Raw genomic sequence first — 17,209 nt, forward strand, 5'->3', positions numbered from 1 at the left:
ACACAGAGGAGGTAAACAAATTGCTGCTCTGGGGGCATCCCGAGCAGCCGACCTTGCTACGCTCTCTTGGCTCACTCCCATTGGTCGACTGACTTTGGCGAAGGTGCAGCAAGTCTCAAGCCTCAGAGCGGTTTCCAGCCGATGACTGCAGGCCAAGTGACTGTCAGCGCAGCCAGATAGCTGATTGATTCTCGGTGTATCATAACAGCCCTTGATATCGAACACTAATTACGCAGGTTGTGAGATCTGGCGACGGAGGGAAATCTACATAAGGCAAGAGCAGCATATGGTCTCTGTCTTAATGGGCCGCACAGACCGGATGCTTGTGACCTAATAAGACATTTATCATGAGTTACTGATTAACTCTAACAAATCACTGTCAGAAGACTTCAATCACTTATGAGCCAACATGAGAAACAGGGAAATGAGACATTTGCTTTGTACTGGTTTTTTTTTTCCAATGAATGGCTCTTGTGTTGTCTCAGCTGATGTACATATGGTATTTAATATTTTGCATCATGTGATTAATTAATTAATTCAATATTATTGTATTTATTGTAATTTTACGTTCTTTTGGGAAAAAATGAAAAGACAATGAATTAATCACTTATGTCATCTTTTCCAGCTCCAGCTGTTTAAATGTGTAAATGTTTTTTATCATTGTAAACTGCACGTAAAGTATATTTCGGTTTTGGACTGTTGGTCGGACAATACAAGATATTTAAAGATGTTACCTTTGACTCTGTGATGGGTTTTTTTTTTTTTAATTTATTTATATTTTCGCACATTTTACAGATTAAGTGCTCAGTTCATCAAAAAATAATCAACAGGTTAAATTAATAATAAAAACAATCACTAGTTGCATCAATTTTAATAGCACTAGCAGTTCAACAGAGTGTTAGTGTTCCCAAGACAGAACCGTGGTTCATGTGGGAACAGATAAGAAAAGACAAAAAATATTGTTAATTTATCCTTCATGCCCTTTTCTTCAAATTTTCCTTTTTTCTTAAAAAATACCATTTTCTATTTTCAGGCTTCTAAAAATGTTCAGATGAAATAGTCTGAGCAAGAAAAAACACTCTCTGGTTGTACTGTTTGCAGCTCAGGTATGCAACCTGTAACAAGGGCTCACATTTCATTTCAAGAATAGTTCAGCATTTTGGGGAAATACACGTATTTGCTTTCTTGGCAAAAAACAGCCTGGCACAGTAACGATGTACTGCGTCCCGAAGTCTTGTCATCACAGTGAGGTTGCCAGGTTGGTAACTGCCTTGCCTGTTAAGAGACAAAACCAAAACCTGTATAAAACAACCATATCTGACAACCCACACTATAACAGGAGATGCTGCGCAGAAGAGTCGCGTGGATCCAACATGTAAACCACAGACCACACAATATCAGTTTTATGTACAGGCTAAACAAGATAAATGGTGTTAATAAAACAGCTTGATGGTGATATTGAGGATTAGGGGTGGAAAATTTATAGAACAGTATTCATTATTATTCTGGAAGAAGTTCCCTGTTGCCACTCAGACAGTGTTTTCTCCCTTCAGCTTTTATTGAATCACCTCAGCTCTAAAATAAATATAATCACAAGCTCTACGTGAGAGCATGCTCATTCTTTTCTTTAGCGGTACAGTTAAAGATAGCTTCATCCCTCTGTAGGCAACATTACTCACTGACTAATTAATTAAAAGGTGGATTTAAGTAACTAATGGCTCGAGAATGATTGTCTAACGCATAGATTAGCTCCTGAGTGCTTGGTATAATAATCAGTGATCATTAATTCCTTGGTACCACTGGTTCAGTTTAATTAAAGTGTGACTCAGTGTAAACCAGTGGAAACGTGTTACTCAAGGACAGGGAAATATATGGGTTATGATACGATCTTGCTCTTGCAGCCCTCCTCTCTCTTCGGTCTCGGTGTAATCCTGTCCAGGTTGTTCTCTCCATTCAATCCGTCTCAGCTGCTCTAAGCTCTTTACAGGCTTGCGTTTACCACCAGTCTCTCTCTCTCTCTCTCTCTCTTTGCTGCTACTAGGACACCAGTCCACCCCATCCATCTCCCTTTCATTCTCTTTTTCTTCCTCGTCAGCTCCATTGCTCCTTTATCATTTCGCTCCACCTAAAGCTTCTCATATCTTTTTACCACTTATACATATTAACAAATTCTTTCCTCTATCTCGCCTTTCCTCTCCACGTCTGCTGCATTTTCTTCTTCTCTCCAATCTGCTTTTTTCCCCCTCCTCTGCCACCGTATCCTTTCATATCACTTTTGTCTGTGATTGCCTCTGACCTCATTCCCCTTTCATTCCCTTCAAATCTCCTCTCCCTCCATCTCCACACAATATCTAATCACTTTCAAATCTGTAGCCACACCTTGCTGCTTTGTTCAATTTTTCTGGGAGTGTTCAACCATGAACATTTCCCATGTTTTATCAGGTGTTATGATACAATTTATGCTCAGCAATAACTAGGCCAAACATTTCTTGTTACAATTAGGGTTGGGTTTTGAACCTCAGTAATTGTTAAAGTATTTTTGTACATAACATGAAATGAAGCGATAGAAAGGGGGAATGACGTGCCGCAACCACGGTGGAGTGTACGCCTCTTAACCGCTAAGCTACCATGACACCTGAACCTCAGTACTTTTCTTGGTACAGACGGCACCAAGTATAAGAGGAGAGAGGGACACCTGCATGGGATTCACAACAAAAATGGACAATTTGATAAATAATCCTAATGTAGTTCAACAGAAATTTATTTAGCTTTTTTTTTTGTTTTGGTTTTCTTATTTAGTAACTTGAACATCTTTTGGTTCTGGACTGACGGTTGAACAAAGCAAGCAATCAGAACCTTTTTCACTACTGTCTGATATTTTATAGACGACTAAACTGTTCATCAACTATTTTAATCATTAGTTGCACCCCTACGTTAATTTATTTATTGTTCTTGTACAACTGCTGGTATCAAGACAACATTAACATTTGAGAACTTTGGCTTCTATTAAACCCAACGACCCAAACCCTACTCACCAACAGTGACAGTAAGTTGTGGGCGACTATTTTGATATCAATTAAATAGAAATTTGATGGTCTCTGCTGCTTTTTCTTGACTGACATCAATGTAAACTGAGGATCTTTGGACTTTCAGCTGTTGGTCAAACAAAACAATACGTTTGATGACGTCACCTTAAGCTCTGAGAAAGTATGATGGGTATTTTTTATTGTTTTAAGTGATTAAAGTGTTTTAAGCGCAGATGTTGCTTGCTAATCAATTATGAAAATAAACGTTATTTCCAGCCCTTAAGTAAACTATAACCCAATTCAATACAAGTGCAACTTACACAGGTGGTGTCTGAGCTCATTCCAAAGTGTCAGAAGAGGAATTAATGTCAGAAGTAAGTGCCTCTTCTCTATCAGTGCCTCCTCCTCCTCCTCCTCCTCCTCCTCCTGCCGCTGTGTCTAATGTTTCAGTGTTGTGTGACCTGTCAATCTGTCATGTGTATCTGCCTCAGTCATATCATGTCATGTCATACAGACACCCCACTCAGTCCAACAAGGGAAACAATTATCACATCACACACACGCACGGCTAAATAAACAATACACTCGAGAAGACACAGACACACACACACACACACACACACACACACACACACACTCTCAGTGTCAATCAGCCTTTCAGACCTGGGTCTCTGCTGGCTAAGATTAGGGCTAATCCACAACTGTTGGAATGAAAGATTAAGAATGAATCACCTGCTGCCGCAAAAGTGTGTGTGTGCGTGTGTGTTTGAGTGTGTGTGAATGCGAGTGGAGGCGTTTATAGAAAGGCCCTATGGGAAGAATCCTCCTGCAACCACCAAGCAATATTACAGAATTCCCTACCCTCCCAAACACACACAAAAACACACACACACACACACACATTACATACACACACACAGCTCATTAGCTTCAGTGGCTCATTCAAACTGCAAACGCCTTTGAAAGAGCCCTTTAAAGCAACAGAGTTCAAAGGTTTACATCAGAGGGTCCACACACAAACACACATACACACACACACACACATTTATACTCTCATACACACACACAGAGCAGGTTTCAGTGTCTGTATTTAATTGGATCGATGGTCTTCCCTCATGGCTTGCCAATAATTGAGGGGACGTGAATAACATGTGGGAAAGCCTTTTGTTTCTAAGTTCCTGTTTATTAAGACAGACAGAAGAAACAAGGAGCTCTACAGCAACGACAGTAGACGAGGAGGAGGAGGAGGAGGAAGAGAGCTGGTGGATGGATGGTGTAGAGATGGATGGATGGAGAGAGGAAAAACGTTGCAGCAATGAGCTCCTGACCTCGTTCACTCCTCTGTCGGGACGTTGGGCTAAATAATTCAAACGCACACATACACAGTCACATGCCTCTCGCACACAGTATTTCTCGCTCTTGTGCGCACAGGCAGCCTCCCTGTGCTCCTTCATCACCTTCTCTGCCTCTCTTTCACATGTACACATGCACATGTAAAAACACACACCTATATAAACCCCCCCTTTGTGCACCACTCAGGAAGCTCCCTCCTGATTTGAAGCTTGAAGGCCAGAGCTATAAATACTCACTTCCTGTGTCCATGCTATAACCCCATGACCAATTAAATACAAAAACACACTCACATCAGTATGCAAACAAGCAGACCTCTGTCGCACTGCAAATTTTAATGGAGCTGTGATGAAATATTAGTGTCAGAAAACCCTTTAATATTAAAAATAAAAAACCGTGGTTAATTCTCTATCTGCCTTGATGAAAAACACGCATCAGAAAAAGATATCTGTAAATTAAAACTGACAAAATCTCTTTGTTATCAAAGAACTGTGACGCTGAACTGTGACACTGACAAATTAAAGACAAGACAAAATGAAGTGACATTTCGTCAGTATGTAAATGTTTGCCAAATTGGATGACAAAAAATTTACATACTCAGCCATGAGCTTGCAGGCATCTACCTTCGGTACTGCAGGGCCTTAAAGACGCTCCCCTGGCGCTCTCTCACTTCCACTGTGTCTTCATTTACGAGCACTCTCTACCACTATTAAGGCCAAACAAACTTACCGGGCTCTGAGTGGCCATAGTGGCCATTTTCAAAGACAGGCTCCCAGAGGAATAGTGGTGGAACTTCCAGGCAGAGGAAGTCAAAAATGTCTTGCCCAATCGTATGCAGACAATGAAACAGGTTCTTTGTACAGAGCATTGAAAGCAGGAGAGATTTGGTGTCATTAGTGGTGGCCGGGAGCTCAACCTATAACTCTGTTCCAAGGTTTGGTCATTTGTTTTTTTATTATATCACAGAAAAAGAGCACAGTTAATAAAATACACTATATTATTTTATGGCCAAATCAATACCTTGTCAAGTGTCCATGGATGAATGTTTAGTCTATAAAATGTGAGAAAAAAAAGAACAGACATCATAAGTGCACCTAACCCCAAAGTAACATTTTCTCTTACCAACAGTCCCAAACCCAAAAAAATTCAATTTACAAAGATATAAATCACACGGTGGAAGCAGAGTGTTTGGCTTCTTTTTAAGTATTTTTTGGCAGTTTTCTGGTTTTATTAGGGAGTCGACATTAGAGCGACGGCAGGAAACGAGGGGACAGAGATGGGAAGTGACACACAAAGGATGCCCCCACCTAGAACTGAACGAGGGACACGTGTGTTTGGCATTAGAAGTAATAATTATGTACATAAGCAATTAATCTCTTGTTTAATTTTCAAGTGATTTTGTTCTGAAAATGTCAGAAAATAGTAAAAAAAAAAAAAATGTCAAAAGGTCAAAAAGTTCAAGGTGATATCTAAAATGTCTTGTTTTGTCTGACCAACAGTCTAGTAGCCAAAGATACTCAGTTTAACATCAGAGAGGATTAAGAAAACCAGCATATATTCCTATTATAGAAGCAAGAACCAGATAGTTAACAACTATAACAAGTTTCATTTTCTGTCAATTGAATTATTTATTTAGTTGACTAAAAGTTGCAGCTCTAAAACAATCACAAATCAAGATCCATAGCGCTGTGGATCTGTGAAATGAAATGCTATGGATAAAATCATTACAGGTTCTTAGCTCATACTGTATGTGAACTGATCTATCTCCATGACGACTGAGCAAACGCCATCATTTGCTGATAAAGACCATGCGATACAGTTAAGAGCTCCAGAGAGTGCCAGTTAGCAGACCTTTGTCAAGTCACTGTTTCCAAGATCAAGAGTGAACATTTGTGATAAAGTTTTGTGATGAAGTTTTCATATTTAACTGGAATACAACATTCAGACTATAATTTAAGTATAACTCCATAACTGTTGACTAAGACTTCGACTGAAATGTCCAAAATGTCAAGTGACAGAAATTAGTAAATTTAAAGTTGCTGACAAAATTACCATAAGACAAACAAATGGGCCAACAGATGGAGAGGGAGATGGGGGGGAAGTCAAGGGCTAGAGGTCAGACAGGGGCCAGCCTCACAGAGACGACACTCAGGATTCGGTCGGGAGTGTGAAGCTCGGCCTTATCACATCCTCAGCCCGCTCTTATCAGCTGCCTGCCAGGAAATACACATTCCAGCAGTCCCATTGGACCACAGTGGGTTTCAGCTCTGCATGACCCCGCCCATCCGGCCCCTCGTTAACCCAATTACCCCATCGTTGCGGAAACGTGTGAGGAAAGAGAGCAGTGCTAAAGGGATACAAATATACACATGAATGATATGAATGAAAAATGATAAGCAGCGTTAATATGCTGGTGGAAGAGCATCTGTGATTCTCACTGTCACACACACACACACACACACACACACACACACACACACACACACACACACACACACACACAACACAACACACACACACACACACACACACACACACACACACACACACACACACACGTTTGTTAGTGGGAAGGAGGCGCCCTGTTTCTGGGGTTTTTATTTATAGCGAAAGCTCTAACACACAGAGATCCCAGAATGCTTTGTGGTTTTGGGAGACGGCACTGCATTTATGCTCTCTAATTTAGAGTCCTGTAATAGCACAAACACACACATACGCACACTCAAACACACAAATGCACTACTGTAAAAGGTGAAACATAACTGCCGTCTCTCCCCTTCTCTATTTTTCAATTTATTGTAGCAGAACAGACGGAAAAAGAGGAGGAGGACAAAGGAGGGAGGAGGGAGAGGAGAATAAAGAAGAGAAAAGAAAATGAAAAAGGGGAAAGGATGGAGTCAGAAAATAGAGAATGAGACATGAATAGCTGTGAATGAAAGAAGCAACAGAGGTGACGAGAAAAAAAAATGAGACGAAACAGAATGAAAGGGAGAAAAAGAGGGAAGTGAGGGAGGAGAGAGGGGCAATAAAGCTGTGACAGCAGCAGCCATGCTGGTTGTCATGGCGACGGCCGTGGAGAGCAGGTAGAGCACGGTCTCCTGGGAATGAGTAGTGCACGCCTCCCTCCCCCACCCTCACTCTCGCTCTCTCGACATCCCTCCATCCTGGCTCCATCTCCCATCGTTGTGGCCTTGCTCTATCCCCTCGCCGTCATCCCCATCATCCAGCCCTCATTTCCCCCGTCTCTGCCTCTCTCTCCATTTCCGCGTCCCAATATCCCCCATCTTCTTCCTTTCTCTTCCTCTATCGCTCTTTCCCTCGCCTCCCACTCTTTTTTTTTCCCACTCCTGATCCCTTTCCTTCCCTCAGTGTCTGGACTCCTTCTTTATTCATCCTCTTTTGATCTCTCTGTGCTCGATCTGTTGCCCTTTTTTCACACTCTCACGCCTTTCCACTGCTATCTAACATCCCCATCTCACCATTACCTTAACTCTTTTTCCATCCTTACCTCTCTCCATTTTATTTCCTCCCCTCTTTCTCATTATCTTGTGGTCTGCTCAGCTCCCTTTTTTTTTCCAGTCCTCTCCTATCCTCCTCCCTCCTCTTGTCTCTATATTCATCTAACTCCCCTCTCCAGAGAATACGTATGTGAGTATGTCTGCGCAGTGCTGCCCAATTACTGCAAGGGAGAATCTGTGTGTGTGTGTGTGTATAGTATCTACACGACCTGTGTTTCTAGCCTGTTTTGACCTACCTAAAAACACCTCCAGCATTCTCCGTCTCCCTGACTCACTGAATAAACAAAACGACTGCACACCACCACAACTATTCACTAGCACTGCAAATGTGTGTGTGTGTTTGTGAGAGATATTCAGGAGCTTAATGTTAATGTGCATCAGTGCATATATGTGAGCAAGCGTGTCTGCACTTGTGTGTTACATGTCATGGTTAGAGGAGCCAGTGTTTCCAGCTGGATGAATTGAGGCTATAAAGGCATTCTTTCTAATACGTGGGACGACTTGAACACATTCCACTGAGAAAGTTTAGTGTTGCACAATGTTGTGAAGCCAGATGAAGAAATCAGGTACTTTCTAAACTGGGACTGGCAGTGAGTCACAGAGAGCCACGCAGCTGATAAAGTACAACACCTAGGCATGAGTATGGATAAGGAGCCTAGCACTTTTCAAAACAAAAGACATGTTTTTTTCACAATAAAACCATTTGGCAATTTTAAACAGGCTGGATAGAGCAACAAAATAGAAACAACCAAACGGAAGCTGGATCAAAACTTCAGGTAAGAAAAGAGGAAATACAAGTCTATAAATGGGTCTAGAGAAGTTTTTTTTTATTACTATTATTTCAGCTGAATTGGATGATTTAAAAAAGGAAAATTCTGGTATTTTTCACCCTGGGAATGGCTATGCATTTAGCTGCAGCTAATCCAAATCTTCACAACAAAGGTGTTGAGTGCAAAGCTATCGTGCCCTATAGTCAAAATGGCCACAATTATGAGAATAAGAGTCAAGTTGATATAAATACCAGAATATACGCTTAATAGTGAGAGGTTAACAATTAAGTTTTTGGGCAAAGAAAGATGCAGATGCTCTGTCTCCTTTCATTTCAAGTTGAGCTCTGAGAACAACACTGGTCGGCCGACCTGAGAGACTTTAAGGTACTATATGGGCACAGCAATTCAGACATATACTTCTCTGCAACACTGGAGTAACACGCTCTTTGTTAGAAGATGAGCTGCAGCAGTTTCAACCATCTGCAGACAAGCTACATTAGCTGAGGCAGGAGTATAATCAAATGTAATCATCTAGTCGTGAAGACACAAATGCTGGGATTCATTTCTCAGCACTTTCAACTCAAACACTCATCTGGTTTGCTTTCATTTGTTACCATGAGCTCGCAGCAATTAAGAGTTAGAGGGACAAGCAGCAATGAGCATCCTCTAGACTTCTTTTGCCCTGAGTTTCCCTTCTCAGACTACACACGTTTCTTCATGTGACTACTGCAGAAACATCCAGAAAAGACTCAAATTTGACACTTATATTATTAGTATGCAGCACGACCTTAGAGGTTAAAGGGAGATTGCTGTGAAGTCTTTTCAGCTCTCTTGGGGCCAATAATGAGGGCCACTGTTTTATCCTCATTTAAATTGACAGTTTTCTATTCAGCTTTTAGTTACTTTTTAGTTAAACTGGAGTTTTAGCTGCAAATTCTGAGCTCCCGTTGTTCTCTGAGCTCAGAGGGACGACACATCGAAGTAACAGGTTTTGTGAAAGCAGGTTTCTCAGTCCTCACCCACTGTTATCAGTCTAATAGTAAATGGGAAATTCTTTTCCTATTGAGTTGAATAAAACACTAAAAAAAAAACTTATTCCATGAGAAAGGAAAACTAATTTCAGTCAAATGCGGCACATCTGCCAAGCCAGTCCCTCCCATGTGATAAGAAATTGCTTTCAGATACGGGTGAGCAGCATATGTACACACACACAAACAGCCAAAGGGAGGAGACGGGGGGGGGGGGGGTTTTTCCTCACTGAAGGCTGTCATTATTCTCTCTCTCTCTCTCTCTGTCCATGCTCACCTCCGGACGATGGCCGTCTGAAAGGCATCTCCGGATACAAACCATGATCCTTTTCAGTTCCTCTTTCCACTGGTTGGTGACCCCCGATACCCTTACCCACCCTTTCACACACACACCTGAAATACCTCTTCCACCCCTGGAGTGTTTCTACCTGCCACCATGTGTGTGAGTGTGTGAAGGGACTTTGTCCTCCAGGAGAGTGAGAACGGACTCACTTCCTGTGTCAAATTGCCTCTCACATTCCACACTCGCCCTCAATCCGCCTCGTTCGGGCTATTTTTTCCTCTTTCTTGCTCCTTCTCTCTTTCTTCCTCTCTCTATGGGGGGCTTTGTCTGCTGTTGGAGGCACAAAACACTGATTCATTCCATGAGTTAAACATGATCTTCAAGAACACAACGCTTTTCCGCCCCACACACACACACCATCACACACACTTCAAGGAGCGAGGGCTGGCGAGAACAAGTTTTTGGCAGTGGAGATTCACTATTTTTGAGCCCACACACAGACAGATGGACAGTCAGTGCTCTCATGAAGGCAGACGGATGCGCGCACACTCTCTCTCTCTCTCTCTCTCTCTCTCTCACACACACACACACACACACACACACACACACACACACACACACACACACACACACACACACACACACAGGCTATCCATGGGACATAACAGATGTCTGTGGGAAATTGGTCTCCCATGTAAAAATACAGTCGGCCGGATATGATGTCACAGCTTCAATAACAGGAAATACCCATAGAGACACAACACTAGGCATCACTCACCACAACAAACACACATACACATGTCCTTGGTTTGAAGCAGAGACGCATCTAAAGAAACATCTTGTTAAATGCATGTGAATGTGGGTTTTGTGTGTGTGTGTGCAAGGCCTGAGCTGCTTGAGGTGAGTCTTACAATTATAGGACTGTTGACATGTGTCTGTGTGTGTGTGTGTGTGTGTGTGTGTGTGTGTGTGTGTGTGTGTGTCACCTATTTGAGCAACACCTGCATCCCTCTGCGCACTCCTAACACAGTGTGTATTTAAGTGTGTGTGTGTATATATATGTGTGACACCTGTCGCCATCTGTACACTTAAAAGCAGATTAGGTCAGCTGGAGGCCAAGGATCTTTGGCAAAGACTGCAACTGACTGACCCAGTAATAATCAGTGTGTGTGCGCGCGTGTGTGTGTGTGTGTGTGTGTGTAGCGTTGTAAACCCCTGCCAAAACCAGTGCAGTACCACAGCACTCCAAGATGTTGACAGTACAAATATTGTGTCCAAGCAAGGAAAGGAAAGCAAAGGTGAATAAGGCAAGAAAAGGCAATCAACTGCCCTGGGGTCCCAGACCTCAAAGGGCCCCTAAAAATTGATTGGTTTTGGTAGTTTGATTATTTGAAAATGTGCTAGGGAATCTGCATCTACAGAAGATATTTTTAGGTCATTTTGTTGTTGTGTCTTGTGTCAAAAACCGGTTTAAAGAGCTTTACTAAGTTTAAGTTTAAATTGTGCTCACATGGTAATCCTTAATAAAGTTGTGTCCAATGAAATTACCACCATTACCTCCATTCAAAAATCTGTTCTGCTTATTGTGACTTTACTTTGATGTTTGACCTTCACGGTGCAGCATGATGTACAGTGTGTGCAGATTTTGACGCTGGAAGGTTAAATTTTGGTCTGAAAAGTCTATCTGAGTTGAGGCACCTTAGGGCATCTGAGCTTCAGACATGTGGTACAAGCTTTTTTGACATCACAACTAGTTTGGAGGCCAGTCGCTGTGCAATATGCACAAGTGTGATGTGGAAACTTGACACCTCCAATACATACAATATACACTCAATAGACTTCACAGTGAAACGGGAGACATATTGTCTGCGCTTTTTTGAAATGAGCAACACCCACTTATTCATAGATTTTTGATTTTTTTTCAACGAGATGTAATTTAAAAATAATTTTAACAATGTAATTGTTCTTTGTTGAGGAAAAATGTCATAAAGCATCTGGAGTGGATCCTTACTTGAGGTATAAGTCCAAGAGCAGAGTAGGCTACTGGTTGCACTGGACTTAATGGGTGGTGGTCAGAAGGGGCCCAACAGCAAATTTGACAATAAAGGAAACAAAAAATCATGTATTATAAAGAATAAACTGACTATCCATATAGCCTGCGTGACAGTCTCCTCGATTTACATTCACATGTAGATCCGCATTTAGATAATTTTTGGGCCTTGATTCCTTTTCTCTCAATGATTCAATGAGCCTCCCCCTCCTTTCGTCCACCTCCTCCTCATAGGATAAATCTGGATTAATCGGTAACGGAAGATGTGGGTGCGCTATGGGGGGCGCGTGAAGCTCGGTGTGGATGGTTCCGGAGAGGAGGTGTGTGTGTGTGTGGAGAGAGAGAGGTGTGTGGTGGTTGGGGGGGGCTCGCGCATTCCTAATCAGCTTCCCCCCTCGCGATTCCCGATGACATCATTCCATCCAAACCTTCGTTCGCGCACCGCATCGCAGTTAACTTCCCTGTTACCCCACCCACTTTTGCCACAAACACACATTGCCGCACACACAAAACTCCTGTTGTGACGGGAGGATGCCCCCGGTCAGATTCTGGCATCTGGACAATAAGACTGTCGATATCTGGCAATTAAAGGAACGTGTACCTCACAGGTGGAGATGGGACAGCCAATCATCCCCTCACACACGCGCGCGTGCGCGCGCGTCCTACAGCGCGACTATCCGGTAATAAAGTCGTTAAACCCGCAATACGACTGAAGCCCCCCAAATTAACTACAGGATGTGAGCTGGTGACACAGACACAACATACCGAGGCACCGCACAAAGACCCGTAATCAAGCTCAATTAGAGATTACTCGCTAATTACCGACGCACACACACAACTCCTGACTCGAGGGGACACAGGCCACAATAAACCCCGACACTGAGACACAAAGGCTGTGTGTCTGTGTGTATGTGTCTCTGCGTGTGTGCGTAAAAGCGGGGGGTGGGGGTACACGGGAGTCACCAGCCCCCCTCACGGGAGTCACGGTCGGCCAATGAGGGCTGATAGCCTATGTAGGTCGAGTGGAGGATTTCCTACTGATCACCGACCATCACTGTCTCATTAATGGTAGCGCACCGCACTCGCACAAGCACGCACGAACATGCATGCACAAAATGCCCCGGCTCCTGTGTGCTCAAGAGCTTCCCGATTAACAAAGGATCTGAGGCTCGTGCTTACCGTGGCGGCGTGAGCAAGCAGCGCCGTGAGCGACAACAGCCAAGGCAGCTTCATGGTCGGGGTGCGCAGGCACAGCCTCCCGGTGCCGCCGCTGCCTTCACGGGGTTCGGGGAGGTGGGGTGAACAAAAGCTGCTGCTGCTTGCTCTCGGTGTCTCGGTAGTCTGTCCAACTTCAGAGCGCGCCGCTTGTCCGCGTGACCATCCGTCCTTGTAGCCGGGCTATTTAATCCAAGGCTTCACGGGCTACTGCTGCTGCTCCCGGTCACCAGTAAAGCAGTGGGATTTCCGCGAGGCCTCTTCTCTGTCTCTTTCTCTGAGTTTTTGTGCTCGAGTCCTGATAGATTTACTACCGGGAGACGCCAGACCTCATCTCTCTCTCTCTCTCTCTCTCTTACTCTCTCTCAACACACATACACAGGCTCTCTCAACCCCCTCTCTCTCCACCCCCTCTCTCCGTTGAGGGCAGGATGTTCCGTATGGCGACGTTGCTTGGCCTGTGAGACTGGCAGGAGGAGGGGTGTGTGTGTGAGTGAATATATATGTGTGTGTTTATGGTGTGTGTGCATGTGTGTCTGCTTAGAGAGAGGTGGGGGGATCTCCGCGAGCAAGGGAGAGGATGCCCCCTGCAGCTCGTTTAGGCACCCGCAGCCCCATAACAGCCCCTTAAACACACACACGCACACGCACACGCAGACGCGCACACACAGACACGCAGGGTACAGGGCACATCGCGCTCTGCAGAGCATTCATGGCTGCTCCCAGGTTGTGCCTTTTTGTTTTACGCTTAGTTGGTTCCGGTTGGCTGCACGCCATTTTTACACACCTTCACCGATGAGCTCCGGTCTTCCGCTGTGATTGGCTGAGTCACGGTAAAACATTTTTTTTTTCAAGGAAAATGGAGATGAACTCACACCTGTCCTTATGTCACAAGAATTAATATTTATGAACTGTTCGCGCTGTAGCCTACTTGTGTCGCCTAGCAACCATAGGCCACAGTTGGGCAATCCGTTATTGCTAAATGACCAGTGCAGAGTGCAGGGCTGAACTGGAAATCAAAACTGAAACCTGCTAACATCTTAAATTGGTTGACACATGTTGGCTAATTCAACAACTAGCTCGTTTTAAATTGAGCTTGAAAGTTCATTATTGACTTTGGAAACAGCAGCTGGGAAAAAGAAGTCTCAACTCCAGGTCCTCTCACTTGAGGTTGTTTTCTTTTCAAACTACACTTTCTTTAGGAATTTAAAAATATAGGGTATTTTTTACACCCTACTATTAACTGTCTGTTTTATCATATACTCCTATTTCATAAAATTACGTTAACCCATGCCTCTTTTGGCCCTGTTTGTAATTTGGTTTCACACAAATTTCTTTATAAATACTGTATGCACCATTTAAAATTTGACATAAGGCCCTTCTGCAAGACAGCTCGGTAATAAAGTTCATGCAGGACCCACCCTGAGGCCTTGTACCTCAGTGCTGTATATGCCCAAATAACCTTGCAATAAATCAAATGGCCACAAAACAGCTGACACACAGTAAATACAGGCCTTTGGGGCTCCTGTGTATTACGGCCCAGGGGCAGTTGCCCATTTTTATCCGGTTGGTAATTCAGCTCTGCATAAAACAACAGCCTGCAGGCCTAATGAGCCTTCCTCACAGCCTAAACTTAAAGAACCTTCCAGGTGGTTCAAAATCCCCACAGGTAATTCACCCTCACTTCTTTAGGTATTATTGAGCAAAGCAATGGGATTAATGTCACCAGCATCACACCCAGTCTGACTTGTTTTTCAAAGTAACATCCTTTCTGTTTTTCACTACAGCCCAGCACGCTCCAAACAAAAGCTAGACAGGTATAAACAGGTTTATTTTGCCCTCCTGTCTCCTTAGAAGATAAAAATGAAAGACCACAAGAGGGATGGTGTGTTTTGATAAGATACCTGTTCCCCACCGCATTGTAGTCTGATAATCTCTTGTTGCAAACCTTTGGCTCATTATTCATGTTAAAAGAATAACAATCCATGTATCAGATTACTGTGTGGATTTACTTTTCTTTGTTCTCTCCCCAAACACCAGTAGCCTTTCACTTCTGCCCGGTGTGATGATGGGAAGGCTTTCAGTATTGCTCACCCTGTTCTTATCACACAAATAATTATCTGGAAAATGAAACCAGGGATGAGTTCTGAGTCTAATCACCTTTGCTATTGGTATCCATTACTGAAACTTAAGTTATTCCTTACTGGGAGCTGTCTTTACTGTAACTGATCGAAATTGATGGCTATCATTAGTCAGAGCCATGCCATGTTAAGGAGTCAGTCTCATTAATCAGTCATATTTATGGGGAAACTGGAGCACCAGGAGCGAGCTCCGCACTCCCCTCTCTGACTCATGCTGTGTGTAGTTGCAGTCGTATCACTGCATATGCGTTCATTCAGATGGCTGAAACAGACACTATGGCCCAGATTCTGAGACACTTAGTCTGTCTGCTCTGCGAGTGTATCAAACATACAATGAAGCACACTTGAGACAGGTAAATTTTCAAAGTTTTTTTGTTCAGTTTGGTTTCAAAATAAAGATCACACAATTGTTTAGAGACAATCTACAACAGGAGTTACAAAAAATAGTTGCCCAGGCAATAAGCATACACAGGTTCTGTTAACTATACACATATGGTTACAGGTGTGCTCGTAGTAAATATACACAAGGCTGCTCCAAATGTACACCGCTCGGTGGCGGGCTGCCTCTCTCACCCAAAAGGACATGGACAGTATGATACAGCACTTACAGCACTAGAGAAATGCCAAAAAACACAAGTATATCCTCTGTACAATCCATGGGTTTACCCCTGAAAACAGTCATGGATAACCAAGGGGTTTGGGGGGGTTTAAATGAGTAAAAGTTACTTCTCCCACCCAGCCAGCATACCCATACACATGACACATTTCATGGGGTAATGCATTCTTATAAAAAGATCTTTAAAAAAAGTTCCAAAAAAAGAAAAAAAAAGAAAAAAAAACCTTCAACATAAACCAGAAGACACCACTAAGTCTAACAGAACGTGTCCAATTGGGAGTCAGTGGGAGATCAACGTCTTAAGTTAAGCAGTGACAAGATAAAGATAAAACCAAGCGTGGCGAATCTTTGTACAAGTACTACGCTGTATAGAAAGGGCTTTTCAAAACAAAAATTTGATATTACAATTTACAATATACAACAACTCATATGTCACAACCAAGGAGGTGAGAATATACACTGAAATGCACAGGTTTTTTTCTAAGATTTTTTTTTCCAGAGTGAGCTTTTTTTTTTTCTTCTCATACCAAAAAGGGTGGTAAAGCACTTTTACATTACAAGGGTTTACAAATGTACAATTATACAGTCAGAAGTATGTGGTCACTACTAGGATACATTATAGATACAGATTCAACATCAAAAACCAGAAAAACTACAAAGTTTTATATATATATTTATATATATATGCAAAGGTCTACACCAAGTATACACGTTATATTTATAGAAGCAAGACCAGAAAACGAATCTCCCATGCTAAATGATCTGTCTGCTGGTTAGCTGATGGCATGTGTGTGTATTCGTCTATGATTCTGTGACGTCAGACAAATTAAATATTCGTTCCATCTCATAGTGGTAAATAGCTAGGATGGGAGGAGGAGGGGGCACTAGGATTGTGTATGCAGCAGTAGCAAAAAGTGAAATGATTTTTCAGTTTATCAGAAACGATGAAGAGAGAGAAAAAAAAAAAAAGGAAAAAAAAAAAAAAAAAAAAAATGAAGGGAGTGGAGCGATGAATAGAACAGGTCTCACCTCTCTCCACTCCCTGCCCTCCTGCCCTCCCTCCCTCGTTGGGCTCGGGTGGGGGAGGAGCGACAAAATGTGACAAAAAAAAAAAAAACTGAGGCAGCCTGTAGCAACAGGCTCCTCCCGAAGGGTTGTCATGGAAACAGGGGTACGAGGGGTACTCAACGTCCTCGGTGAGTAGGATTTTGA

At 42.9% G+C, this 17,209-nt stretch overlaps 1 protein-coding gene across 1 annotated transcript in view; it reads right to left on the reverse strand.

Annotated features, from left to right (window-relative positions):
- Positions 1–13,689, reverse strand: part of sdc3 (syndecan 3) — a 38,432-nt gene extending 24,743 nt beyond the window's left edge. Inside the window, exon 1 of the mRNA XM_022747730.1 lies at positions 13,205–13,689. Coding sequence (XP_022603451.1) covers positions 13,205–13,258 — 54 coding nt within the window. The 5' untranslated portion in view covers positions 13,259–13,689. The remainder of the gene's footprint in view (positions 1–13,204) is intronic.
- Positions 13,690–17,209: the final 3,520 nt, after the last annotated feature.

The sequence above is a fragment of the Seriola dumerili genome, unplaced genomic scaffold (genome assembly GCF_002260705.1).
Source record: "Seriola dumerili isolate Sdu_G_001 unplaced genomic scaffold, Sdu_1.0 BDQW01000110.1, whole genome shotgun sequence".
NCBI lineage: Eukaryota > Metazoa > Chordata > Actinopteri > Carangiformes > Carangidae > Seriola > Seriola dumerili.